Source organism: Calonectris borealis, chromosome Z, assembly GCF_964195595.1.
Source record: "Calonectris borealis chromosome Z, bCalBor7.hap1.2, whole genome shotgun sequence".
Classification (NCBI taxonomy): Eukaryota; Metazoa; Chordata; class Aves; order Procellariiformes; family Procellariidae; genus Calonectris; species Calonectris borealis.
This window is the reverse complement of record NC_134352.1, coordinates 51,407,643-51,434,663: the sequence shown is the minus strand read 5'-3', so window position 1 is coordinate 51,434,663 and position 27,021 is coordinate 51,407,643. Positions and strand designations below refer to the sequence as shown.

Genomic DNA, 27,021 nt, shown 5'->3' with positions numbered 1-27,021 from the left:
GTCTTTATTGGCATAACTGGACATACCAGCTCAAACTGTGCAGAGGGAAAACAAAGAAGTGAGCACAGAAGTGGACTATAGACAAAATTACTGTTATCTCTGATTAGCAGAGAATTTTTAATATAATTTTTGGACATGTAGAATTAGCCCATCAAATTCTACACGTTGGTTCAGTCAATAATGTAACTTCAGTTTATTATTCAGTTTCAGCTTTGATCTGAATTCATCAGTACTTTATTGATTTTAAATTTAGTGGCTATAGTGTTGTCTTCTGTGTTGCTCTCTTAATTAATTAAAAAGTTAAACACTGTCATAAGTCACTGTGCTCCTTTGATTTAAAATGTTTTGAGTATTTGTAGTAGAGTTGTGTGGATCCGTTTGTGATTTTGCCTGTTTTCAGACAGTATTTATGTAAGGCTAAACTGAAAAATCTGATGATCATACTTAGCAGCCCACTGTCGCAGTACTTATTATGCTCCATATAAAATCACTCTTGCAACTTTTCACGGTCTCAGCCAAAATTATGTTTACCAAAATCAGAAATAGCCAAAATCTTCACTAGCATTGGATTTAGATACATTTTTTTTTTCTCTCTCTATTAATTTTTGAGTGTAGGGAAGTAGAACTGGGTTTAGACATTTTTAATCATTGCAATAAGCCTGATTAGCTGATAAGGTTTTTCAGATTATAGTGTTAGGTCTCTATGCTAAGGAGACCTCTCGAATAAAAGTGTCTTGCTTTTGATTTCACGTGGAGAAAAAAAGAAGTGTCATTAAATACAAAAGAAGCTCTGAAACTTGCATCATAAAGCTTAACTACATAGGATGGCTTTCCTCCCTGTCAAGCTGCCAAAAAACAAATTTTTTTTTTTAATAAAACTACCAGTTTTACCTTTGTCTGACAGTTCTGTAAACATAAATGTGTATGTGAGTACTGTGCTTACTTCATTAGAGAATGAGGAAATAACGTAGTCAGGAAGTGATGAAATTAGTTCTTAACTAGAATTTCATATAGGTACGGCTTATCCAGCTTGATTCTGTGCAGGCATGGCCATTATAGCTTTCCATTCCTTGAATCGGTAGCCAACTTGAAGACTGTTTTCACTTTTAGTGAAACAATGTAATGATATTTGTACAGTATATGCCCAGTCTTTTGTTCTTATAATTTTTCCGAACCCTTGTGAGTATTTTTTAAAGGAAAACTCTAGCTTGATTTTCTGTTTCTCAGTATGCATCAGTTCATAATGAAATTCACTCTTTACAATCTAAGTATTTACAAACACAAAAAGTTTTGGGGTTGTTTTTTTAGTGGTGAATCTTTATACCAAATGTCATACTCTGTAAGGAGCTAATATGTACTTTGCTGGTGTGGTGGTACTAATGGCATATGTTTACTACAATTCAGCCATTTTTTAAAATGGCTTGTGTATTTTATTATTCAGTGAGTGTCAGGCCCCAATACTGAAGTGGAGAGTTTGAAACTAATAGGGTTAAAAGGACTTCTACTGTCTGTATTGTGTGTGTATTATACCTACATTGCTTATACGTTGTTTTTTTCCCCCTAGTATTAGCAATCTGCTTTTGTACTTTGACATAGGGATTTCCCGTGTGAATTTTGTCACAGAAAAAAGAGAATCATCAATATCGCAGTTAAACTTGACTTTCAAAGCTAATAGTATCTCATTTGGGGGCTGAAATTTAATAAATTTTCTTTGATTCTGGGTGAGTTTTTAAACATCAAACAATGAATTGGCCAGGGTGCAGTAAAATATTTAGATCTATTGACTACGGTTCAGAAGGGTAGAAGGCAAAACACTGGTGGTTTGATGTTGATAAATTCTTAGTACCTTAATCCACATTAATGTTTTCTTTTATCTGTGTGCATACTGGCAGCAAAGACACAAAAGTTGGCATACATAAGCTATAAAAATGTAAATCGTGTATGTGTGTATGTGTGTATTTAAAGTAATGCATTTTGTTATATTCAGCACGTTAACATCTGACCGGAATTACACATGCTGACAGAACACTCCAGAGAATTTTTTTGTTCCACAGGACTGTATATCCTGAACCTAGTGCACTATGTGTGCAAAAAATGTGTAGAGGACCTTTCCTGTTATAAAAATTGCATCATAGTGCATATGTTTGGCAGCCACAGGTATTGACAGGAATTCTTTAGGTCAACTTGGGAAATGTAGGGCTCCCTATTCCCACAGAACAGAGCAACGAATAAAATAAAATCTTTTATTCTTTGTATCAGTAGATTTACGCATGCATACTTTTTTCAATCAGAGCAGATTTCAAAGGCTGTGCTATTATTTGAAATATGTTCACTCACAACATTTTATAAAAAGCTAATTTTGTAAGTGGTTCAAAAAAGTAGTTTGGGACTTAAAATGAATGGACATGTTTTAATTCATGTTGGTGAGTTCTTTTGGGCAAGGGAGGCTCTAAGAAAAACTGAAATTTATTTTAAATAGGATTTAGTAAACGGTGTGTCTATTGATTTATATGTGTTTAGTATCTGTTTAGTATCAGACCGTGAATTGTTGTAAACAGCAGTAAATTATTTTTGCAGTACTAGCTGTTCGTACTCAACAGATGCAGTCTATGCCAAATGAATGCACTTCCTCTGTTCGTTTGTACTAGTACGTATTTGTACGTGTGTCCATCCATCTGTACTAGAATCTAATCTGACTACTGGGATCTCCTGGAGGAGGACATCATAGTTTTTGTATTAAATAGAATGAAAAATGGGTGCGTGGCAGCATGTGGTATGCGAATGTAGGTGATGTGTCCGCGGAAGTTGTGTGTTCAGTGTAATGTGTAATTTCCCATCCATGCTGATAGACTAATTACATCTTGTAAAATGGTGCCGTGTAAATAGCGGTAACGGTATTCGCCCCGTCTCCAACACTAGTCGGGCTGGTTGTGTTTAAAGAGGAAAGCGTAGATCACGTCACATCGCTGCGAGTTCTACCGGTGCGTTGGTGTCGCGCGGGGGGCACGCGAGTTTCGAACGAGGACCGGTTCCCCGCGTGGTCGGCAGGTGGCGCTGTGACACCGAGGGCCCGTGGCGCGGGCTGTGGCCCTCTGTGGAAATGACACTGGTGCTGCGTGGGGGTTTTGTTTCACCCTTTCTTTTCAGACTGCCTGCGAAGCTGACTGAATATCAACCTGTCTGAATTTTGTGCAAATTGTAGCATTTCCCACGCCAAACTGGCATAGTTAGAAACAGTATGAAAGTCGATTAATAGCAATTGGTGCATTATTTCTGGTAGAGAATCCACAACAAGAAATCTAGTAGCAGGGCTTTTTTTTTGCCCCTCCTTCTGTTAATTGTAGAGCTACAGGTTGGTTTATTTTGCTTTGTTTTAGGATTATTCATTTTGATCTGGCGTTTAACTGAATTGATGCTAAGTGAACCTTATTGTTGAGGACTGATATGATCTCCCTACAGTAGACAGAACTCACATGCCAGCTTCTTGGTTGTTAGATCACATGCGCTTTTTAATTTCATAGCTGATGTTTGTTTGAGTCAGAAGTACAATTACAATTTCTTTTCTTACACTGTTTTTACAGGGGACAGATCTGTGAAATGTATGTACCAGGTGGGCTTGTGAGCCCTTAGTGTCTCTTCTTTCCTCCTCATTTCAGACCAGGGGAAGATGCTTTTTCTTCTTAACATTCTCTCCCAGCACTCTGAATTAGAGATTTATTTGCAACGAAAAATCAATTAGTCCTAAATTTATTCATGGATTTCAGGTCCAGCGATCAATGCAAGTCCACTCAGTGGGCTCAAGGGGACCCAGTTCATCCCAGTTAATGTGTCTGAAGGGGAATTACCATTGATGCTGTTTTTTTCCCTTTAGGTCAGAGATCAGACCTTGCTGTCACGGACTGCGGCAACCAGGAATGACTTCACCCTGCAGCTACCCAAACTGCACCTAGAGACCTTTGCAGTGGAAGGGCTGAAGGGCAGGCCAGAGGTTGTAGCATTTCAGGTTAGAGTCTAAAATAATCCCATTTCTTTTTTTCCTTTTTTGCATCTGAGATAGAAAAAGAAGCTAGACTGCTGTGAATGTGTGGAGAACAAAAAGCTCCAAAACTATTGCAGTTAACAGTTGAAAGAGAAATAATTTCCATGTTTACTCTTGAATATGGTATTTCAGAGATGATGTGAACTTTTAATTTTGCAGTTATAATGTTAAATAACTGACAGGAATATGACCATGGAAAAATTCAAATGTTATATTTGAAAATTAAATCACTCAATCCCACCCCCCTTTTTCTCCCCCCCTTAATTTAAGCAAGACAAATAAAATAGGGGGGGAAAAAAAGACAGAATTTTTATGCTGCTTCTTGGTCAGTATCAGATTTTTCCATATTACAGTTTTAGAAGTAATAGTGGGTTTTGAGCATTTCTAATTTGAGAGACACTGCTATTTGTGATACTTAAATATAGAAGCTATTTTGTTCATGTAGGTTTAGAGACTTTTATGTTTCAAAATACTAATTTTGTTAGGAAGAAATAATGGGGGAAAAAGAGAAATTAACTGAAAACATACATATTTTCAGCTCTGAAAATGGATTCTGTGCAATGCCTCCTTACTGTTTTTAAGTTTGTTATGTCGTCTTGTACACAAACTATCCCTTAGTCTTTATAGCTGTGCAGGATGACTTCATGCTGGTGATACAATATTGCTAAAGGCAGAACATTTTGTTTTCTCAAAGAGAAAACGAAAGGCAGAGTGAGTACGTACTTCTTTCATTGTGCTTTTCTATGTGAATCAGAGAGAGGAAAGCTAGTTGTGTAAAGTGCAAGGAAGTTAGACAATGCAAGTATTGCATAGTGTGTGTACATTTCTGTAGTAATCCTTTTTAATTTATTGTAGCTTTTCTGTTCTAGATGCGATATATAATTGCAGGAAGAGAGTCACAAAATCAAACGTTCAAGATAGGCAGATTCTAAGCTGGACATTTCTCACTGTTTGGCCTCTTGCATGCATGCGTTTCAATGTGATAAAGTTTTGAATTATGTGTGTATTATTGTGTTTCCATAATAAAGTAGTAATATGTAACACCTGAGATTCCCATGAACTTTAGTTAACACAGCTGTACGTCTCTAGCAGAGAGCAGAGTTGCAACCGTTTCCCCAGTACAGTGATGATCACTTTTAAGGCTGTGCAAAAGGTTCCACAGGTCGCATCTTTTCAAAGAAGCTGTCATGGAAATCACCAGCTTTTAAATACTGCTCTTCTAATTCGGTGGCCTGTTCAGTGGTGGCTGCCCTTTTTTTTTTTGTCCCATCCCAACACCCATTCTTTTTTGACCTCAAAATGATTGTAGAAGTATTTGCAAGACAGCGTATTCCTTCTTTCTTTCTAAGAAGATGAAGAGAAACAGAAGTATAAAAAGTTGCATTTGGCATTTGTACAGAGTGCTTGCGGTTTAACTAACACATAGCAGTATATGCGCTGGGTAGCTTACTGGTGGTGCAATATTGTAAACATGCTTTTTGTTCACCCAACAGCTTCAATTACACATAGTTACTCTGTACGTACACAAACAGCATCAATGGTTCACAGTCTATCTCACTGTGCAGTTTCTTTTCCCCTTTCCCCTTTCCCCTTTCCCCTTTCCCCTTTCCCCTTTCCCCTTTCCCCTTTCCCCTTTCCCCTTTCCCCTTTCCCCTTTCCCCTTTCCCCTTTCCCCTTTCCCCTTTCCTTTTTTCCCCTCTCCTTGTCTCCAGTTACATAGTGCCTGTTTAATAACTTTCTATGTACATTATAGAGATTTTATTGTAAAATTTCCCCTTTATAGCTGGGAGTCAGCTAATTGATTTTAATTTCATTGTATATAAAACTATATTAAGGGCAATCCTGCAATCTTGAATGAGGTAAGCAGTTAGTAACCTTATTAAAACCAGTGGAATTGTTTGCGTGCATGGTCTCTGTAACCACTACTACTACATGTATTTTATAGTTAGTCTGTGACAAGTACATTTCAGTTAAAGGTCTTATTATCTTCAAGTGTTAGACATAAGGAGTTTTTTTCCAAGTCTAAGTTTGTTATCATAGAATCATAGAATAGTTTGAGTTGGAAGGGACCTTTAAAGATCATCTAGTCCAACTCCCCTGCAATGAGCAGGGACATCTTCAACTAGCTCAGGTTGCTCAGAGCCCTGTCCAACCTGAGCTTGAATGTTTCCAGGGATGGGACATCTACCACCTCTCTAGGCAACCTGTTCCCATGTTTCACCATCCTCATTGTAAAAAATTTCTTCCTTATATCTAGTCTAAATCTACCCTCTTTTAGTTTAAAACCATTACCTCTTGTTGTGTCGCAACAGGCCTTGCTAAAAAATCTGTCCCCATTTTTCTTACAAGCCCCCTTTAAGTACTGAAAGGCTGCAGTAAGGTCTCCCCAAAGCCTTCTCTTCTTCAGGCTGAACAACCCCAACTCTCTCAGCCTTTCTTTATAGGAGAGGTGTTCCAGCCCCCTGGTCATTTTCGTGGCCCTCCTCCGGACCCGCTCCAACAGGTCCATGTCTTTCCTGTGCTGAGGACTCCAGAACTGGATGCAGGACTCCAGGTGGGGTCTCACCAGAGCGGAGTAGAGGGGCAGAATCACCTCCCTCGACCTGCTGGCCACGCTTCTTTTGATGCAGCCCGGGACATGGTTGGCCTTCTGGGCTGCGAGCGCATATTGTCGGCTCATGTCCAGCTTTCCATCCACCAGTACCCCCAAGTCCTTCTTGGCAGGGCTGCTCTCAATCCTTTCATCCCCCAGCCTGTGTTGATACTGGGGGTTGCCCCAATCCAGGTGCAGGACCTTGCACTTGGCCTTGTTGAACCTCACGAGGTTCACATGGGCCCACTTCTCAAGCTTGTCCAGGTCCCTCTGAATGGCATCCCGACCCTCAGGGGTGTCAACCGCACCATTCAGCTTGGTGTCGTCTGCAAACTTGCTGAGGGTGCACTCGATCCCGCTGTCTATGTCATTGATGAAGATATTAAACAGTACTGGTCCCAGTACAGACCCCTGAGGGACACCAGTTGTCACTGATCTCCATCTGGACATTGAGCTGTTGACCACTACCCTCTGGATGCAACCATCCAACCAATTCCTCATCCACCAGACAGTCCACCCATCAAATCCATACCTCCCCAGTTTAGAGAGAAGGATGTTGTGGGGGACCGTGTCAAAGGCCTTACAGAGGTTCAGACAGATGACATCTGTACCTCTTTGCATGTCCACTTATGTAGTTACTCCATCATAGAAGGCCGCTAGGTTGGTTAGGCAGGACCTGCTTCGCTTTCGTGTTTGAGTACACCCAGGAGCTCCTTGTTCATCCATGCAGGCCTCCTGGCATTTTTATGTGACTTCCTCTTTGTTGGGATGTATCACTCCTGAGCTTGGAGGAGGTGATCCTTGAATATTAACCAGCTTTCTTGGGGCCCTTATTGATATTTGATGGTTTCTTTTAAAAAATCGCATATAAATTAAGATCTTAAATTACACAGTATGATAGGGATGATTGCATTGTTTTATTTTTATTATTTATGCATCCGGTTCGTAGTGGGTGGCTGGAATCAGTAATTAATAATAATTTTATATCCATTGGTTCAGTGTGTATCACTTTTTCATCATATGAGAGGAAGGAAAAAAGCTAGTATATTTGCATGTGCTTGCACATCTGCATAGGTTATCTTTCTTCCAAATTTTTGGAAACCAAGTGGCTCTTAAAGGTGTTTTGAATGAAATCTGCTATCCTTAATTCACTTGATGGGCTCAGCAGCATTAGTGATCTATATTCCTTGTCATTGGGAATACGGGAAGTCTTGGAATTTTTAAATTGCTGTTATCTCTACATGTATGTTTCTTGGGAAAAATATGCTTTCTTTATAGGAGACAAGTGCAAAGAAGATTGGCATAATGAACCTAAGTTGCTTGACTGTGAACTAAGCTATCAGAGATTTGCTTTTTTGTGGCATACTTAATTAATTATCTTGTAAAACCAGAAGGTTGTTTTTTCGAGCAAATGGATCCAACATTCCAAATACCATGAATGCTTACAGGGCTGATCAAACACACAAATAAAACCCTGGTCATTCCCAAATGAAATAATTGTTAAGCTGTAGGAAGTGGTGTGCATCTTTTACAGAATGTGTTGTACACTCTAGTGATAGACCTTCAGCTAATGAAATGAAATATTTGGGACACAAAGTTCTGTGTATCTTCTCCAAAGCCTCACTTTATGTAATGGCTCTTGAATTGCAAAATTACATAATAGATTGAAATGTAAGTTATTCAACAAGAATGTCCTTGCACTGAGTGTCTTCTAAAGCCCCATGCAAGTAGGGAAAGTATGACTTAATTTGTAGGCATTCATTAAATTCTTGGAAACTGTAATAAGAATTACTATAATAGTTTGAATATGTCACTTGAGATGGATAAGTAATGAAAAAAGTGCAGTATCTCGAAGAGTAAAATGATATGATTTCTATAGCTTTGAAACACTCTCACCTGATATTTAATTGCTTTGAAGGATGTTATGTCACAAAGTTGTGCTGTTTGTTACTTAGCTAAGTTTGAAAGCGGAAAACGTAGTAGTATTTTCAAGCACCTGAAACACATGAGAGCATAATTTAAGGTGTGCTGTTCTGGCCGTGCCTGAATGTTCCCACTGAAGACAAAAAGTGGAACTATATGTGAAGCCTCCAATAAATACAAGATACAGGATCAAAAAGAGCAACTGAAATAACATGGGATTCCTAATTCTAGTAGTTTTGCTTGGCACATGACTATTTAAATTAACCAATAAAGGTTATCAACTCATAAAATATAAAATTGAATTATCCTACACCTTTAGGAAGAGGATAATGTTCTCTTAGCTCTCTCTTCTGAAAGAGGTTATTGGCTCACAGAAAAAGTGGTCATTCAGAAGATTGATCAAATATGTAATTAATACTCATGGCAAGCAATTTGACCTAAAAAACAGTATATAAGGTCCCCAAATAAACCAGATGAGGTTTAAATGTTCATGTATAAATAATTAAGCATTGGTATATTCTCACAATAAATTTCTTCTATTTGCAGATGTAGACACAGAATGGTAAGAACTGGTATGAAAGAAACTTCTTGAAGCAAATTTAGGTACCTCAGGCTATTTTGCAATAGCAATAGGATGTGTAATGTATACTTGATGTGTAAGTGCTTGACTCCCAAACAGGGAAAGGCTAACAACATACAAATCAGTGGTTTTCTGTGTACCTAGTTTATGCTCTGTATTTTCTGTTGCAGGTTGGTTTTACAGGAGGTACAGGAGCCATTTAAACAAAGTAGAGGACAATCTTTATGGAGGATGTCCCAGATGTTCTAATACATAGGCGTTGTCGGTGAAAAACAGTGGCCACAAAAAACTAACTGTGGTTGTCAGAATCACATCCGCTGCATGTCTGAAAGACATGCATATGGCTGTGTGATCAGACAGCCACTGACGTTCTCACGTGGTAGCTACCTGCAGATGTGCAATTAGGGAAAGAGTAATCATCTTCTGTGTCATGGGAATTACCTTGACCTCTGTCTTCAAAGTCTCCATTTGCGTATTTTATTAATTGGCCTTATTAATTTGTGGTGGTTGCTTTTGGTCAATATTTGGCGTGGTGGGCCTCTTCCTCCTCTAATATCTGGTTGCTAAAGGATATGATGTGACTTGGAAGAGAACTGATATTCACAGATTAACTTGTGTTGCTGTTTTACAGGATTTATATGAATTAGAGAATTCAAATGGGCAAGTTTTGTGAATGACTTTAATGAGGATGTGAATATTTAATGCATTTATGTGGTGTATGAAAAAGCAGATGTGACGATGAGACTATAGGTAGGCTTCTGGTGTAAAAGGGGTGCACATACATGTATCTGTATTTGTCAGTATTTATAGGTCTTAGGAAAAAGCATTTCTTTGTGTGCTGCCCTTCACCGGAGATGTAAGATTGGCCTGAATGTTGGAAATCCCTTGCATATTAAGAAAATTTTTGTTTATTATAACCAAGGACTTGAGTAGGTAAATCTGCATTTTTCATTACTAAGCTCTCCCTTAATTCTGAAGGATACTATACACTTGTGTTGTGCTTTCTATCCTCCAGGTGGGTTTGAGATGGATAAGTTTTCACTTTGTCTTGTCTGTCTGTCTCTGTCTCCCTCTCTCTTTGTCTCCCTGCCACACGCTCTCGTTCTTCACTGCACGCTGTCTCTCTCTGTGTCCTATGTGCACACTCTCCACTGCAGGCGTGCTCTCTCTGCCGCACGCTTGCTTGCTGCTGTGTGCACACTCTCTGCTGCCGTTGCTCTCGCTTTCCCTGCCGTGCCTGCTCTCTCTGCTGTACACCTGCTCGTGCTTTCCCTCGGTCCATCTCCGCTTGCTGCTCTGCCTCAGTCTCTCTTTCTCAGTCTCTGCCCCCTCTCCTGTACCTGTCTTTCCCAGCCTGGCTCTGTCTCGCTTGCTCTGCCGCTCTCTCTGTCTTTCTGTTCCCCCCGTCCCTCTGCCTCTGGCTCGCTCCCTCTTTCTCTGCCTCTCCCTCCCACCCTTGTCTCCCTCTGTCTTGCTCTCCCTCTGTCTCTGTCTTCAGCATGTGTCCATCTGTTCATGCAGATTTAGGAAGTCCACACGGGATTTATATGTACTTCTTTGCGTTTCTCAGGTGTTTTGAGGTAATTTGAAATGAAAAGTGCAGTAATGACATACGGACTTATAGTGGTGGTATTAATATAGTCAAGTACTGACATATCTTCAGTGTTAGCGTATAATCATTATAAATTTATGAAGGAGTAGGTTCTTACCATTTGTTTTATGTAAATTATGTATTCATGTATGATTTAGTCATGCATTATCTGATTGTGTTGTAGGTCCACTTTTTCTAATTAATTGGGCAAACATAAATGTAGTTTAAGGTGTTAGGAGCTTCTTAATTTGTATTTATTTTCACTTGCTCATTAATTTTAGATTTATGCTTGATAGATTAGAAGGTAAAAGATAGGCATAATTCTGCTGATAATTTTTCTCAAAATAATAAACACTTTCTCATTCCCGTGCTTACTTGTCAATAAAATAGTTCTTACCAAATTGAGGAAGCAAGTGATTTCAAAGGTAACATTATAATTCTGTCATCAGATTTTATCCTCTGCAGAGGGCAAGTCTTTCAAACATAAATCAGTTCTGGTATGAGGATGTAATGGGATGAATTAATCGTGGAGTAGCTGCTTGAAAACTGAATTATTAGAATTTTAAATGTTGTACTTCTGTTTTGGAGCCTTTTTCTTTATTTTTTTAATGGCATAGCTGTTAAAAGAACAAATAATGGTGTTTTTTTTCTCTTAATACTTTAGAAAGGAGAAAACTTTTTAAGAGGGTCTTGAAGATTTATATATACATGCACCCAACATGTACACACTTTTAGTGTTTTCTTTTTACTTCCACCATTTCACCCACAGAAGGAACTATCCATTTCATTACAGAGGCCAGAATGCTGCCTCCTCTGGAATCAGACTGCTGCTTCTTGTTGGGTAAAACTGGGTCTTCGTTCTCCAGGAGTTCAACAGCTGCTATCAACAGTACCTGGGCTGCCTTCCCCCTCTTTTCTTCTCCTCTCCAAAAGGACTGATTTCCTACCTAGTGTCAAAATGTGCTGCTTCTGGACTGACCACGAGCCTGCTTTCCAATATACTGTTTAAAGAGAGAAGTGATTCTTTATTAATATAATGATACTTTGCACTTGCACCTTGAGTTGAAATACTCATAAATAAGTGTTTTAAACTCACTAGAGTTTAAAGACTCGAAAGAGTCTTGCAACCCTGACCTTTTGCAAACTTCAATTTGTCAAAAATAAAGTTGGTGCAGGGCTTAAGAGACAATAATTAACAACTAAGTAAAATCTGAATAACCAGATTGAAGAGACATAACATGAAGAACTCTAATTTAATCTCCTTGAATGTGTTCAGCTGATATCTGGAGTCATGTCTCCAGATAGGTTATATCATGATGATAAATATTTAGAAGCCATTTTAGCATGATTTATTTTAACTATAGTTCCTTTAAAACGTAACATTAATGTGTGTAAGCAAAACACAATTTAAAACATAAAAAGTGTTCTTCAAAATGCCAGTGATGTTGGAAATGTGCCTTTTATAATTTGAATCTCACACCCCTTCTCCTTTCTGCGGGTTAACTGTGTTCCCAACTACCTCTCCTCTTCACAGCATTTCTTTTAGCAGTCTTTTCTTCCCTGTTCTCTGTGGGGTTTTTATTGCTCTCTCTCCTTTTGTCATTTTCCCCCTCCTTATCATTAGCCTCTTTCCCTCGCTTTCTCAAGCATCCTTTAACTTTTTTGTTTCTTCCTTGCCTTTCTTCATTCTAATATGACGAACCCTTCTAGGAAGGCTTTGTAGTTAGCTGGTACACTGATTGCACCCCAACCCTGTTAAGTCTTTGACACTGTGGGACTGTAAATATCAAAGTCAGTATCTGTAATCACCAATTAATCAATTACTGAAAGCTGTCTCTTTATGCCTGTGAAACTACTAACTATTGTCCAGCCTCTTTCATAAGCGTTATTAGTTTTGTAAAAACTTTAAGTTAAGTTCTGCTGCTGGTTGTCTTGAATGCCAAAGTTAGCATATAATCATTTAACCTTTCAGTAACCTACCTTAATGGAAAAATTTCTTTCTTGACCCTGTCAAGCAATTGTGTAACTATCTGCCTTTGTCCACTTAGACTTTTTTGTACATTTATGTCTGTTGCATGTGAGTAATCTCTTATGAATGATCTGTGCTGATATGCAAGAAAGCCGTATAAGAACTGTGTAAAATATGATCTTAATTCACCAAGTTTATTTATTTAGTTTTGCCTCTGCTTGTAATCCTGAGATGGTTTTTTTTTTCCAGCTGCTTACCAGGTTGCTGCATCTTATAGCATAAGGACCCAACAGGAAGCATCTTTATTGACTTCTAATCACTATTCTTTTATGAGAAAAATTACTCTAGAGATATGGTGATCTCAATATGTACCCAAAGCTGCCTCAGTGAATAAGGGAAGACTCCTAAATGCTGTAACTACAAAAATAAAGCATCATTCAATTACAGAAAATAACAAATATCATTTTCAAAGCACCTTGTTTGTTAGGCAATTTTTCTTACTTCAGAAATCCTATATTTCAGAACTTGCATGGGATTATCTCTGCACAGTATCTTCAGAAAAGGAGTAATTTTACCAGATAACCACTGTGTAGCTTGGACGTGAATGCATTGTTTGATTTTGTCTGCGGTGTGTACTGTTGTAACACAGATAAGCCCATTCAGAAGCATAGCTGTTAAACTGTTGATAATCATGTGAGTTACAAAATGAATTCATGAAGCGAATACCGTGAAAGATTAGGAATTGTCTGGAGTCTTGCCTTTTTTGTACTGGTTCTTTTAATTTCAAAAACTAAGAAGAAATGCTGAGCAAGTGAGTCTAAGCAGTAGGAACTAATAAGGCAATAGACTTTATTACACAAATATCTTAGTAGCAGAAACAGAATCAAACTATTTTCTATTCTTAATTACATTTAAACTAAAAAAAGAAACTTCTTCAAATATTGAATCTTTTGTTTAGTCTTTATTCACTTTAGTATTCCATTATTATAAAACATATATATGTTTGTTATTCTTACCGATTGCTTTACAGAGCAAAAAAAAAATTATTAAATAATGCACTATATTAGTGCAAGAATTTTGTAATGGAATCAAGAGAGATATTTCTGCCCAGATACTGCGTTTGGTGGGCCTTGTAGTTAAAGACCTGGAAGAGGAAGGGTTATCTACAACTCGAGCGAGTTTATTATGGCTTAGTGATTTGCTGATTGATTTCATTTGCTGTCAGTTAAGGCTCTCTTAATGTCAGCTTTCTTTGCATAATGCCTTGAAATAAAGACTGATGAAGTTTTTCAGATTGATGCCGCTTACATAAACTGACCCTGATTTGCCCTTCTGCATGACAATATAAGTGACAGCAGTTAGACGAAAATATAGCAATGAATATGCAACTTAAGGATTAAGAAAAACACAGTAAACCTTTCAGAATGTAAAACTAGGCATAAAAAACAGGCTGTTCTGTTAATTCCACAGTTGTCCTATATTGAAGAAATAGACTGGGATAGCATCCCAAATAGTATACCACTGAAGTGAAATTTGAAGAGGATGAGTTTTGAAAGGATTAAAAGTTAACCTGTTTTTTACCAAAGTCTACCAATTTGCCACTAATTCATTTTGTTGGGGTTTTTTTTTGGGGTGGGAGAGGTGTGTAAATTGTGGCTCATAAATTCACATATTGTTGTTACCTGTGAATTTTCTTTTTTACGTTGTTATCTTGCAGAAATCATAATGAACTACTTTGAAGCTGTTGTCTTGATTTTTCAGTTACTGAATTGATTGATGGTCTAGTGATATGTGCTGCTAGAATCCTGAGGTCAAAGTACCAACATTTATATTGGTCTGTGAAAAGCATAAATTCTTAGGATTGATAAGGTCTATTGCTGTAGGTGTTCCAGGACAAATATGCTTGAAATAGGGCACTCATTTTTAATGAATACTTGTCCATTGCAGTACCCAATTTCATTATAGTGTTCTTTAACTCTCCCTTCGTTATGGTCTCTTCCTTCATTATGTTCTCTTCTCTCATTATGGTCGCTTCCCCTTTGAAGCAAAAAGGTGGTAAGAAATTAGAGGGTGGGGAGAAAATGGAGAGGGCTGGAGGGTGCAATCTCATTTAATGCCTGAAGACTATATTTTAGTTATGACTTCTCTCTGTTCAGAGGCAGATTGTGTGTTCTTTTCCAATACCAGCACCCACCAGGTCCCCCTCTTCCTGATCATATCATAACTGACAAATACTAAAGGGAGAGATTAGAGAGCAAAGCATTAGGCCGTTAGTACTGCCTGTAGTGCCAGACTTTCTCTCCATCCAGTTTCCCATTCTCAAAGGAATAACCTTTTTTATAAATTACTTCAATATTATGCAAGCTAAAGTTTACAAGTTGAAGTTTAAATTCTGAAGTTTTTACAAATGCTTGCAAAGATCACAGGACTGGGTTTTGAGTAGTGAGTCTCCTACATGTCAAAATGCGATGTTTGTCTGTACGTTGGCAAAGGTCACTATCCTAGATGCTTGATTTGTTCTGCATTTATTCCATTTGAGACTTGCTGCAAATTTTACTCCTTTGGGAAATAGACTGTGGGACTGAGTAAACATTTAATGCCTAGAGGCACACAGAATAGCAGTAAATCTGGTTGTCCCTGCTTAAAAACAGGTTGGACAGGGGAAACTAAAAAAAAAAAAAAAAGAGTATAAAAAACAGGGCTAAAATGTCTCCAGAATTTCTCCCAGCCCCCACCATTTTAGTCCAAAGACCTCCTGAAACAAAATTCATATTTTTGTATTCAACAGCCATTTATTGTCCCATTGCTTTTTGAACCTATGTAAAGTTAAACATTCACATGACTTGTGGAAAGGACTTTCGCAGCTTAACTACACACTTTCTGAAAAACTATTTTCTGTGTTTGTTTTGCAAATGGTTTCTGCTACTTCATTTAATGTTAATATGTTAATGTCAATAAATATTCCCAGTTTACCTTCTTTATACTAGTCATGCTTTGGCATCGTCTGTCATAATCACCTCCCATTCTCTGCCACTCCATCAGTAGTTGTTTCTTTTCAGGCTACTTTCCTCATTTCCGAGCTAGAAAAAGGTGAAAAACAGTAGAAATCATCTGTAGTTTCTAGATTTGGTAAGCTGTGGAAGTGATTTCTCTATGTTACCAACATCTATAGGAACAATTGCTAATAAATGACCTAACTGCAAGTAGTGGTCCAGCTCTGAAAAATGAGTAAGGAAATAGTAACCAACTAACATTAGAAGTAGTTTGGAAAATGCTGTCCTCTAGGGTGTTTCCAAGTTAGGACAGCCTGGGATCCTTGGATAAGAACCAGCCGCTTTTGTTGATCCACCAGTAAGGTTACCACTCAAGCACATGATATTGTGGTGCCTGCAGTCATTGCCAAATCTATTAAAAAAGAAAGACTAAAAAGAGCTTTCTCAATTTAGTTACAATGCCCTATGATATGGGGTATTTTACTTCTCATCCTATTGTTGAAGAATACTTCATGCTCTCAAGGCAAACTCATCTCATCAGTGCCTATCCTCTTTAGTTTTCTCCTTTCACTGTTGCTATAAGCATCCTGTTTTATAAACAGAATTCAGAAAGTCACTTTATCTCTCATGCTTCTAAAGAATTGGATCTAATTGTTGACTGTTGGCCGGACAGGGGAATGGACCATAACAGCCCGTTCCTTATTTGCCAGGCTCCCAACCTAATAATTCAATTCCTGTTCTGCAATCTGATGATAAGTTTCCATTTAATGGAAAGACACTTGGTGCATTTGCTGAAGACAAAGCAGAAAATCAATGTCTTCCAAAATATTATCCAAAAAAGCTCATCAGGTAACAACACATCGTTGAATTGTTGGTCTGAATGAGGACAGCCAGAGCTCTGCCAACAGAAAAGTTAGTGTCGTCTTCTCTGTCTTTCAAGCTGTTCCAAGTGAACAGCTTTCTCACTTAGCTTGTTAACCTCTGGAAATATAAGTGGCCCAGACTACAGTATAGTGGAGTCTCACTCATCCACCAGTTTTTAGCATGTGTTGATTGGGATTTATACCTTTCTGAGTTGAGCTAATCTGTAATCTATATGACAAATGCCAGAAAGATAGACAAACAGAATCAGTTTTTCCCAACAAGTGTTTTCTTCACCTGTACATCCATTGTTAGTAGAATTAGATATTCAGAGATGACAGGGATCATTTTATTCATTCTTCTTCCTCAGATTATGATGGTTAAAAGCAAACTTTGGGAGGAAAATATTTTCTTTATTTCATACTAAGTTTAAGGATAGCAAATTGTCAAGCTCCGTGTCAGTACCACTTTTGGCAGACGTTGCCAATATTCTCCAACTTTTGCTTTGGAAAGAGGGATGCTAATGTGTATGCTCATTGTAAAGGTCAGTAGTAGGCGTACTGTGCTCTTTAAATTTCCTTTGACTCTTCAGATTTTGGAACAAGAGCTGTTGTCCCTGAAATTTCTAATAAAACATTTTAATGCCTTAAGTCAGGTCTTGAAAACAAGTCTGGTTGAAAATCTAGCCATTTGTATGTTGGTTTTTTTCAAATTCCAATTTTTTTTAAAGTTCAAGAATGTATGAAGCAAACTGGTTATCTCGCTAACATCTGAGTTTAGGCAGAATGAAGGGAGAACACCTGTCCATCCTATATGTGGCAGTGGACATTAGATGAAGGGTGTGTCCATTTAACTAAGGAATGCAATTCAGCTTTTCTAGATCATTACTTTCTCTATAGAGACTGACTGGTGCTTTTTCCTGTGCTGGCATGATGAATTTGTGCACATAACTGATGTTTTGGTGAGAAGCCAAAATGAAAAAATTAGTTTACTATCCAACCTAACAGTATACTTTAGAGTTTCCTTACAAAACTACAAAAGGCTGCTTTATGTAGGATGAAATATTTATGTTGAATTAAAATGCAGTGCTACCATGAGCACTTCATAAGAAAAGTAAAGGAAATGAAGTAACTGTATTATAAAACTTTGTGCAGTTTTCTAGGCCCTGGGCTCCATTAGACTCGAGCATTCGCCTAAAATCTGATACGAAGATTAGGACTTAGTAATGATTGTTTATGTATGAGCCACATAATCGCAGTTGTCATACCGACTAAATCTGCCAGAAGGGACCTTTGTCTCTCCTAATAAATGGCAACTACAGCATAGATTGTCTTCATCTTTTTGTGTGGAAAATACAAAGCCGACACATTTCCCCCTTCTAAGCATATGTAAAATACTTTATCTAATTCAGTTTGAAAATGTTTTAATCTAAAATTGAAAAGCTGCTTCTTGTGGGCAGAAAGGAGTAATCTATATCTGTTCATAGCTCTAGTAAAAATATTTAAGGAAATGTCTATAATGAGCCCAGATTTTGTGCGGTGATCGTTTTCTTCTGTTGGAGTCAGTGACGGACTTTTTCTACACTGGTTAAAACTAAATTGGTATTTTATCATGAGTTTCTAAAAAGATTCATAGAAGTCTCAGTAGCATCTATTTGTCTGTAAAGCATATTTCTTTTACTAAAAGTAATTGAAATCAGTCTTAGTTTATAGAGCACTCTTTAAAACCAATGAAAAAATGTATCTTAATTGTCAGTAAACTCATTGTTTCTACTACGTTGGCAAATAGTCAAGTTAGTTACTTATGTTGGATAGTTTGTGGACAGCATTTCAGAAGAACAGAAGAGTTTCTCAGATCACACATTTACCTTCCATGTGAAGTTGCTTCAGATTTTCCTACTTAGTAACTTGATAGATTAACGTTTGCTTCTCTCTCCTCCTTAAATTGTTCTCATACACATACACCTATAATTAATCCATTAGATTTCAGACTTAGTGTCTAAGTTAAGACTTAGTGTTTAGGTAACATTTATATAGGTAACATTTATTTATAAAGATTGGTTTGCTTATATAGGATATCCTATCCATATGTAGGAGTCCCTTAAAAATAAGAAAGAATATGGTTTTTAAAATTGATTTTACTTCTATGAATTTGGTTGTGAAAACAGAATTCTATACTTCAACTTTTGTATCTCTCTTTTACTTCCAAGATGTCACTCCAATAGACCAAGAGCAACATCATCCGGATACAGGCAACTTGTACTTTCACTTGACATTTCACCTGGATTTTGATGAGAAGTTTTACTCTCTTGTTTCTCCTCAAGACTGAATGTGTGGTGGGACGCTGCCATTTTTTAAATAAAACTGCATCCTGACTTTTCTGTTGTGACTGCTGCTGTTTAGTTCCTCTCATCAGTGGTAGTATATTGTGCTCACTCTAGACATATTTTCATGCTCACAGTTGAGGCACTGTAACGTGGACTTTATATTATTTTCAGTGGCTACCTGTCCCTCTTCCTTTCATCCCTGTCTAGAATATACACTGCAAGACAAAGTTGAAGGAAGGGTACCAGCCTGAAACTTCTTTCAGTTTCCATTTCTTTCTTGCCAAAACCATTTATTTGAAAATTCTCTTCCTCCCTGACAGACTGAAATGTTCTTTTTGAATCAAGACTGTGTAAGAAGATGGGAAGGGGTACAATGTATTGGTAGCATTTTCCCCATAGCTGTACTTATACTACCAGTTCTTCGGGGCAGCGATTGTTTTTCCTTTACATTTAGCATGCAGCTATGCTTGACTTTGTGCAATGGGCAGTGAGAATGGTCTTTGCCTGCAAACATTGGCCTATAAAAATCTGCATTTCCTTAATTTTGTTAAGTGGTAATTTGCTTGCATGGTCCAGAGATATTTCTGAGTAGTCAAGGCTGCAGGTAGCTCCTTTGCTATAAAATTCTCAGGATGTTTTCTACCTGATCATACTAACAAACACAACATTGGTCTTAATTTATCAGTTTCTGGAAAATCAATGTTATTTTTGAAACTCTTACACTTCGTAATAATTTTCATGGCAATTGTTGTTATGCCCATCCGCTGTGGTTTCCAGTAGAAGCACTTTCCCTTCAGTCTCTGTCAATTTCAATTCTCCCTTTTCAATTTTCTTGTAGGAAGTCATGTCATTACCTCTTGCAGAGAATCTAGCCTTTTATTTAGAGCTTCATTCCCTTGGGCTATCCTCTGAGACCTACAGGGTAAAGTAATTGTTATTGAAGCGAAGGGGATAGAGTTAGGCCCCGTGTGTGGCACTGAGTCAGCTTTCGTTGGGGGAAAAAAAAAGTTGTAACAGAACTGACCTGCTTTTTGGCACATTTAAATTGTGCATGCCACGCTTGAATGGAACCCAACAAAAAGTTTAGTGTCGAAATGAGATACAAGGAGAATAGATCATTAAAGAAGTGCCAAACAGCTGCAAAAGTGCAATTTTGCTGAATGCTGTTTCCCTTGAGGGTTTTTTCTGATGCCTGAGAAGCTGCTGTATTTACATCCTCCACTGCTGTTGCCACTAGACATTTCGGACTATGGGTCAAGGCAGCCAGAATGGGTTTTCAAATACTAAAATGTACAGGGGAAATGAATTTTAATCCTTTTTTCGCCAAATATAGCGCTCTCAAATCTGTAATAAGTATCCTGAAATCTTGCTTCTGAAAACAAAAAGTAATTGACGTATGTTTTGTTTACTGGACTCATTTTAACTAATCTTATTTATGTCAGTTTGAAGCAAGGCAGTAATGACAGGCATTGTATGGGTTATCCATTAAGCATGCAGAACTCCACTGCGTGGAGTTTTGTTTTCACACCGGTTGCTTTTGTCTGAACTGCACTTCAGCCAAATTCTGTACTATAAATGAAATTCTCAGTCTTTTCATAGTCTCATCTAAGCACTTTGTTATACTAGAGTTAGTCTTTCATTCTTCTGAAGTCCATTCATTATTCCTTCTCTTTTTCTTTTTCATCCTTTTGTATATGTTGCCCTTAGGTAAATTTACTACCTGCTAACCTTTTTAGTTGAAGAGTTTCCTGAAGGGAGAACTTATCAGTCAAATGTTAATTTTGACTTTTTTTATACTTTTTTTTTTTTTTAAGCACATTGTGTAAAATAGATGGTCTTGTTATTCTGGCTGCTGCTTCTGATGTTACAAACTCAGTGCTTATATTGTCAGGCTGCTGGTCTGTTTGATACCTTTTAATAAGCATCATTTCACATAGGGTCTCCTTCCTTTAGTTTTGTTCCTTCTAAACAGGAGATACGGTTCTATGATAACAGCAGGCCCAATAAGATCCTGAGTTAATGGTATAACATGGATATAAAAATGAAGAAACTGATTCTTAATCACTTGGTATTTTATTTGTAACTTCAGAATAGTCTAAAACTTTAAGTGGAAGCTTCCATTCTCAATTATTTATAATTCATAATCCAAACAAAAATTATTTTGAACTGTGTTTGTTCTCATTAGCCAAGCACTGAGGGCAAGGGAGACAACATGAACAGTGTTTTAATTTGGAATTAAAAACGCCGTTTTTATAATGTATAATAAATACATTAAAACTTTGATGAGAGGTCTTCTGCTAATTTGCATATGCTGATCTATATATTTCTTGTCATATGTTTCTACTATAACTGAATTGAGAACAGCTGAAGTTTGAGTAACCTTTGCATTTCATAAATGAGTTTTATAAAGGGTTTATTTTCTTTTCGTGTTTCATGTTTCTTAAAGATTGTTGTGTAATTTGTCAGTATTAGCCATTTTTCACTTTATTTAAAGTAGTCCTGAAGATTGGAGTCTTCCAGTCTTGTAAATTTATAGCCAGTAATACATGCAAAAGCTGTTTTAAAGCATCTATAGCACTGTGCACATTAAAATTACTGGTTCTAGAAATGGTGTACAGAACAAGGAAATGATTGATTATTCAAAAGTACATGGAGGGAATGTTAGAAAAAATTGTTTTTACATGTCCTCTGGAGGACTCTCTCTAATGTTAAGTGTTCTCAGTCCTTTTAAAGACTAATCTGGAGAAAGAAAGCACAGCTTAAATTTCGCTCTGCAGTTCACTGGTTTGTAGTTTGTAAACAGCATCAAATTAGTTTGTCTCATTTTTACTCTCAACTCAGCTTTCTCAGCTTCACCAACTGTAGCTTAAGCCAGAAATTTTTATGCGTACCCTCATATTACAGATGAGACATCTTTGAACAGGTCATAAGGACCTTTTTCCTTATGGCTGCTTTCAAATAAACCTTATCTGTTAATTTCACTTAAAACAAAACATGTTTAATTTTTGTAAAATTTTATATTTGTTCTCTTTTATCTATTTATGTGCTTATCTATGTATATTCAGGGTATTGGAGCATTGGTAGATGGATATGCACATACATGGTTTTACAATGCTCCTGTCTTTTGACCTTGTTTTTACAAGCTGGGGAGGCAGGCAAAACGGCCAGGTGTGCAATGCCCAGAATCTTCAGAGTCCCATTTTCTAAATAAATAAGGATCTGACATTTAAAATATTTTGTTCTTTTATCATTTGAATAGCACTTACCTGAATTTTTCAAAATTTTCTGATTTGCTTTTAATTCAAAGATAGTTAAAGTGCTTGTAGGGATTTTCTAGATGGGGATACTGTTTTAAATTTATAAATATCCATAAAAAGAGATCCTTAGAAGTACTTAGGTTTAAAATAACTTGTCCATTGAAAGTTATATTTGAAAATGGGACTTGGGCAGTCTTGCAAATTTTGTGCCTAGTCCAGCACCTTCAGCATAAAAACATCCTTTCTCCATGTCAACCTTATGGATATATTTTTATCCTGTGAGTTGCAGCCAATTATCAGGGAAAGTTATGCATCTGTTTTCATGAAGCTGCCTGTGTCTTGACTTAGTGTTGGAGCATGGGTCTCCTCTCGCACTGAAGGCACTTTTGACTTTGAAAACACTCCTACCTATATTTGATTCTGCCATATCAGTACCACATGATGTAGAACTTCAAATAATAGTGAAATCCTTTATAAAATAAGGCATTGAGTAAAAGGAGAGGGAAGAGGTCACTGAAAAAAGTCATTCAGCTGTCTGATTAATTCCTCTTTTTGTTTGATTAATGCAGAGTAATTCATTACAATTTCTGCTCTTAAAATTGACAGTCCTATGTAAATTTCAACCATAGTTATCTTGCATCGTGTTCCATCCTTAGGAAGACTTTGTAATCACCGAATTACAGACTGGTTGAGGTTGGAAGGGACCTCTGGAGGTCATCTGGTCCAAGCCCCCTGCTCAAGCAGGGATAGCTAGAGCCAGTAATGTTTAAAATTAGTATTCTTCAGCCCCACTATTGCTGTGGCCTCCTTGGCTAAGTCTTCTCCCCACTAACTTTCCTATAGTACTCATCTGTCTGAAAAGGTTCTAACTTTTAGAGTGGTGTGAGTCGCAACAATATTGGTTCCTATAACGTTCAGGGATCGCTGCATCTGGCCTTTTTGAACAGAAGTAATTTTCTGGTGTGTATTTTTAAAATATCTTTATTTGTAACAGAAGACAAGTTTTTATTGTTTCATGTTCTGTTCCCAGTTTGCATGTCACACTATTACCAACACATTCAAAACCAGAAGTGCTCGCTTAAATGCAGATCTGGCAGATGTGTATGAATGCCAAATTTTATGCTATAAAAATTAATCAGGAGGGTTGCTGAAGTATCTTATTGCTATGTATACTTAAAAACTATGTATACATCTTATTGCTATGTGTACTTAAAAACAAAAGAAAACACTCCTTCTTAGCAGGAGAGGAAAAAAATTCTGCAGGACTAGATGTGCCTTCTCTGAAATTCTGTCAACAGACTTTGTGGATCATGGAACAGTTTCCAGAGCTATAGATATATTTGTATCTGTAACGTGCAAATAGGGATCTAAACTAAAGCGCTGAACTCCTTTAGAGATGTGTTTAATCATTATGTGACAGATCTTAAAATATGCAAGTGACCAAGTTCTATGCCCATTCCCCGTGTATCAAGCTTTCCAATAAGTGGAACTTTTGTATTGTGGAAAACGGATCCGTGACTCAATGTGTGACTGACGTGAGTTACGTAAAATCGTGTGTAAGTTAATGCCTTCCAATGGCACGTCTAAAGACCCGAAGTATTTGCCTTCCTTCAGATGGCATTTAGAATAAATGTTCTGCACACTCATTATCAAGGATTCCGTATCACCCACAGGAAGACCCAAAAATACTGTTTTCCCTAACCTGGTCCTGAGTGAGAGAAATCTAAAGTGACCCTGACTCTTTGCTAGGGAGTTGGGATATACTGGAAGGAGTGTATACCTACGGGTGCATAAATGCTGCCTTCCACATCGGTAGTGAATCATTAATAGCTGAGAAGTAGCTTCCTTCTGGACTGAAGAAAATCTATGTCTTAGAAAAAATATTTACCATGTCTGAAAATAAAAGCTTGTGAACAAATACATTTTTTCTAGATTGAAAATTTTCGAACTCATTAGACAAAAGAACAAATGAAATAGCTGAGTTGAGCAGCAAGGAATTGATAACTGTTGTTTCAGATAACTGCATGGACCTAGAGTAGCTCTGGAGATGGAGGGTGAAGCTGTATAGCTTAGTGGCTTCACTATCTTTGTGATAGCAGAGGTAAAAGGAAGAAGGTAAGGAATCATCTCTATGCATTCTAGTTCGGTGATACCTTTGGATATCATCTGGGAAGTAATCAACGGAACACATAAGATTTTTTTCTCTGAGATTTGAGACATAGCTTGTTATGACGCATTGGTATAATCCTTGTTTATGAGTCACAGGCCCAGCCCATAGACTTATTTCAACATATGTCTAATTTTTAACATGTGGGCAGTTGCCATATGAAGACTCTCAGCCAGTTTTATATGGGGTGTGAGATATATATCCACATTCTTGCTTGGTATTGTTTGTGAAGAGCTGCAGCATTTTAGTCACGTTGAATGTGGATGAAAAATTTTAAAAGCAGGATCAGAGCTGACAGCGGCAGACTTACAGAGCTGTGTGAATACACTTTTAGGACTAGCACCATAATATGTAAAACATTTTGTATATTCTTTCTGCTGAGAAAAGATATGATATTGTTAATTTGCCACTGCTGTTTTCTACATTTGACAATGAAATAACTTGATTGATTTCAGCTATGTTAACTTTTATTCTGAAAAGCAGTAGTGTGTTTGAGAACAATGAAAGGAAAACAGTAAAAATTTTTGTGAATGCCTGTTTCTGGCACTAAGTTTATTTTTGCCTGTACCACAGACTTACATTCAAAAGGCCAATTTCATATTATCTGTAATATGTTCTTACAGTAAAAACTCGCTACAGGTCATTTCAGAAGGGAAAACTATAACTTACAAAATGTGATTAACCAGTTGTAAAGAAGACCAATAATCTCAACAGTGTTACACTATTTAGGATAGATATAAAGTTAGCAGTGCTGCCAAATCATTTGTACTCTCTTGTGCTGCTAACTTTATTATCAGTCTGATCAATATTACATGGTTGGGACATTCTTCCACTATACATGAAAACAATTATATTTTCCCAACTATATCGTAATCAGATTATTTACTTTCAAAGGTCTGTCAGTTCACTGCGTTTCTTTTGTTTCTGCCAAATTAATTTTTTTTTTAACGTGGAGTGGGAGGATTAGTAACTTGACTCATTTTGAAAGTATGAACATTTACCTGAAACTGTATAGTGATTCTTTGTAAAGAGAAATTGAACTTGCACTGAGTCTTGTATTTAAATACAATGAAAAATGGTATCAGCTGCTCAATGCAGTTCTGCATGTTTGAAAACAGCTCATCAAAACACCTTCTAATTAGGGTGCACAGTCATTTGCTTTTCTTCAATGCTATCAATATTTAAGATTTTAGAAAGAACACAAAATCCTGTTAGACCTTTTTAATGTTTAAGCCGTGAGGCTGAAATTTTGCCTGCCTTCCAGCTTTTGATTTCTCTGATTAATAGAAGTTAGGTCTTCTGTAATGAATTTGGATGTATGCTGTTTGGCATTTAAGTATAGCCTGCCTGGCACTGATGATTTATTTTACTTTTTAAAGGCCATGATTAAAAGTTTTATGGATGTCTACCAACTTGCAAGTTCCAGAATTGACATGTTAGTGACAGAGAGAGCATCTCATCAACTTCACACTGCAGCCCCAAAGTCCAAGCTCCAAACAGCTTGTCTTCATGAAAGTGAAAGCTTACAACTGGTAAGTCTGCTTTTCAAGTAATTTTTGTCATTTGGATGTGGTTTCCTAGCCAGCATTTCCCTTCATGCTGCATAGTTTCTGTAAGGAAATACAATAATATTTCATTATAAACATAATAGAGTAATAAAACTAGTGTCAACAGAAACCACGTGAGACTTTTTCAGAAGAGAAAGGGGGTAGTAAAAGTTAACACAGGGATTAATTTTACTATTGTATCTTCTACAAGGACCTGTTCATTGCTGCTGTAACTGGAAAAGTATACATTGTAATTTCTTTGATTTTGGCAGTACAGCAAACGGTTGAATTTTGGACCATCTAAAAATATATCACCATGTTAAAACAGAATATTAACTGTACATGAAAACAAAATGTTTATTAGGAGATGTGGGGGGTTTTTTTAGACAATTGTGATTACGAATAATAATTCTCACTAAAGTCACAAGGTTAAAATCCAATTTCAGAAATAATTTCTTGTCTAAAATGCTGTTGCCCACAAAGATACTTGGACTTGCTTAAGGCTAATAAGGTGATTCTTCAGATCTGAGATCTCTCTCTAGGGGCCTTAACTGAATGCAGATCTATTTGTGTCACACAGGCCAGATACATAAAATGTCATAAATATGTAGTCAAATATGTCTAGAATGGGACTGTGTAAGCTGTGCAACTTGCATACACTTGATGTATTTCTTCTCCATCTTTCTTTACTTTTCCACATAGGATAAAGGAGAAAGCTTTGGAGTTTGGGGGTTTTATTTTTGTTCTCCTCTCCTTCCTCCTTTCTCTTCTTTTATTCTTGTGAAGCAAAGGACCATAAAGAAAATGAGGATTGTTTGTCTTTCTTTTTGAAATAGAAGATCTCTGAGAAGAGAGACGTCACTAATGCAAATGACATAAATACATTGGCAAGTGTATATTCAAAGGCTGTGGCTGTGACTTTGGTTGTTTCCAACAGAATTACATTCATTTCTTATCCTGCTTCTAAATTGGATCAGCACAATGGGAAATCAGCACAAATAGAAAAATATATTAATCAGTGCAGAATTTCAGTTTTAAGATCTTGAGATGATAATTGTTGAATGAAAGCTTTGTTTTATTTGTGACTGCACAACCTTTCTGAGAAACTAAATGAAATTGCTTCACTAAAATTGCTTTTTTTCTCCTCCAACCAGGCTTTCTTTATGTTTTCTACT

At 37.1% G+C, this 27,021-nt stretch overlaps 1 protein-coding gene across 2 annotated transcripts in view; it reads left to right on the top strand.

The window, feature by feature from the left end:
• The window catches only part of CCDC171 (coiled-coil domain containing 171), a 154,966-nt gene that overhangs the window by 107,087 nt on the left and 20,858 nt on the right, over nucleotides 1-27,021 (top strand). For both annotated transcript variants that reach the window (XM_075136387.1, XM_075136388.1), the window contains 2 exons: nucleotides 3,872-4,003; nucleotides 25,679-25,831. In XM_075136387.1, coding sequence (XP_074992488.1) covers nucleotides 3,872-4,003; nucleotides 25,679-25,831 — 285 coding nt within the window. The remainder of the gene's footprint in view (nucleotides 1-3,871; nucleotides 4,004-25,678; nucleotides 25,832-27,021) is intronic.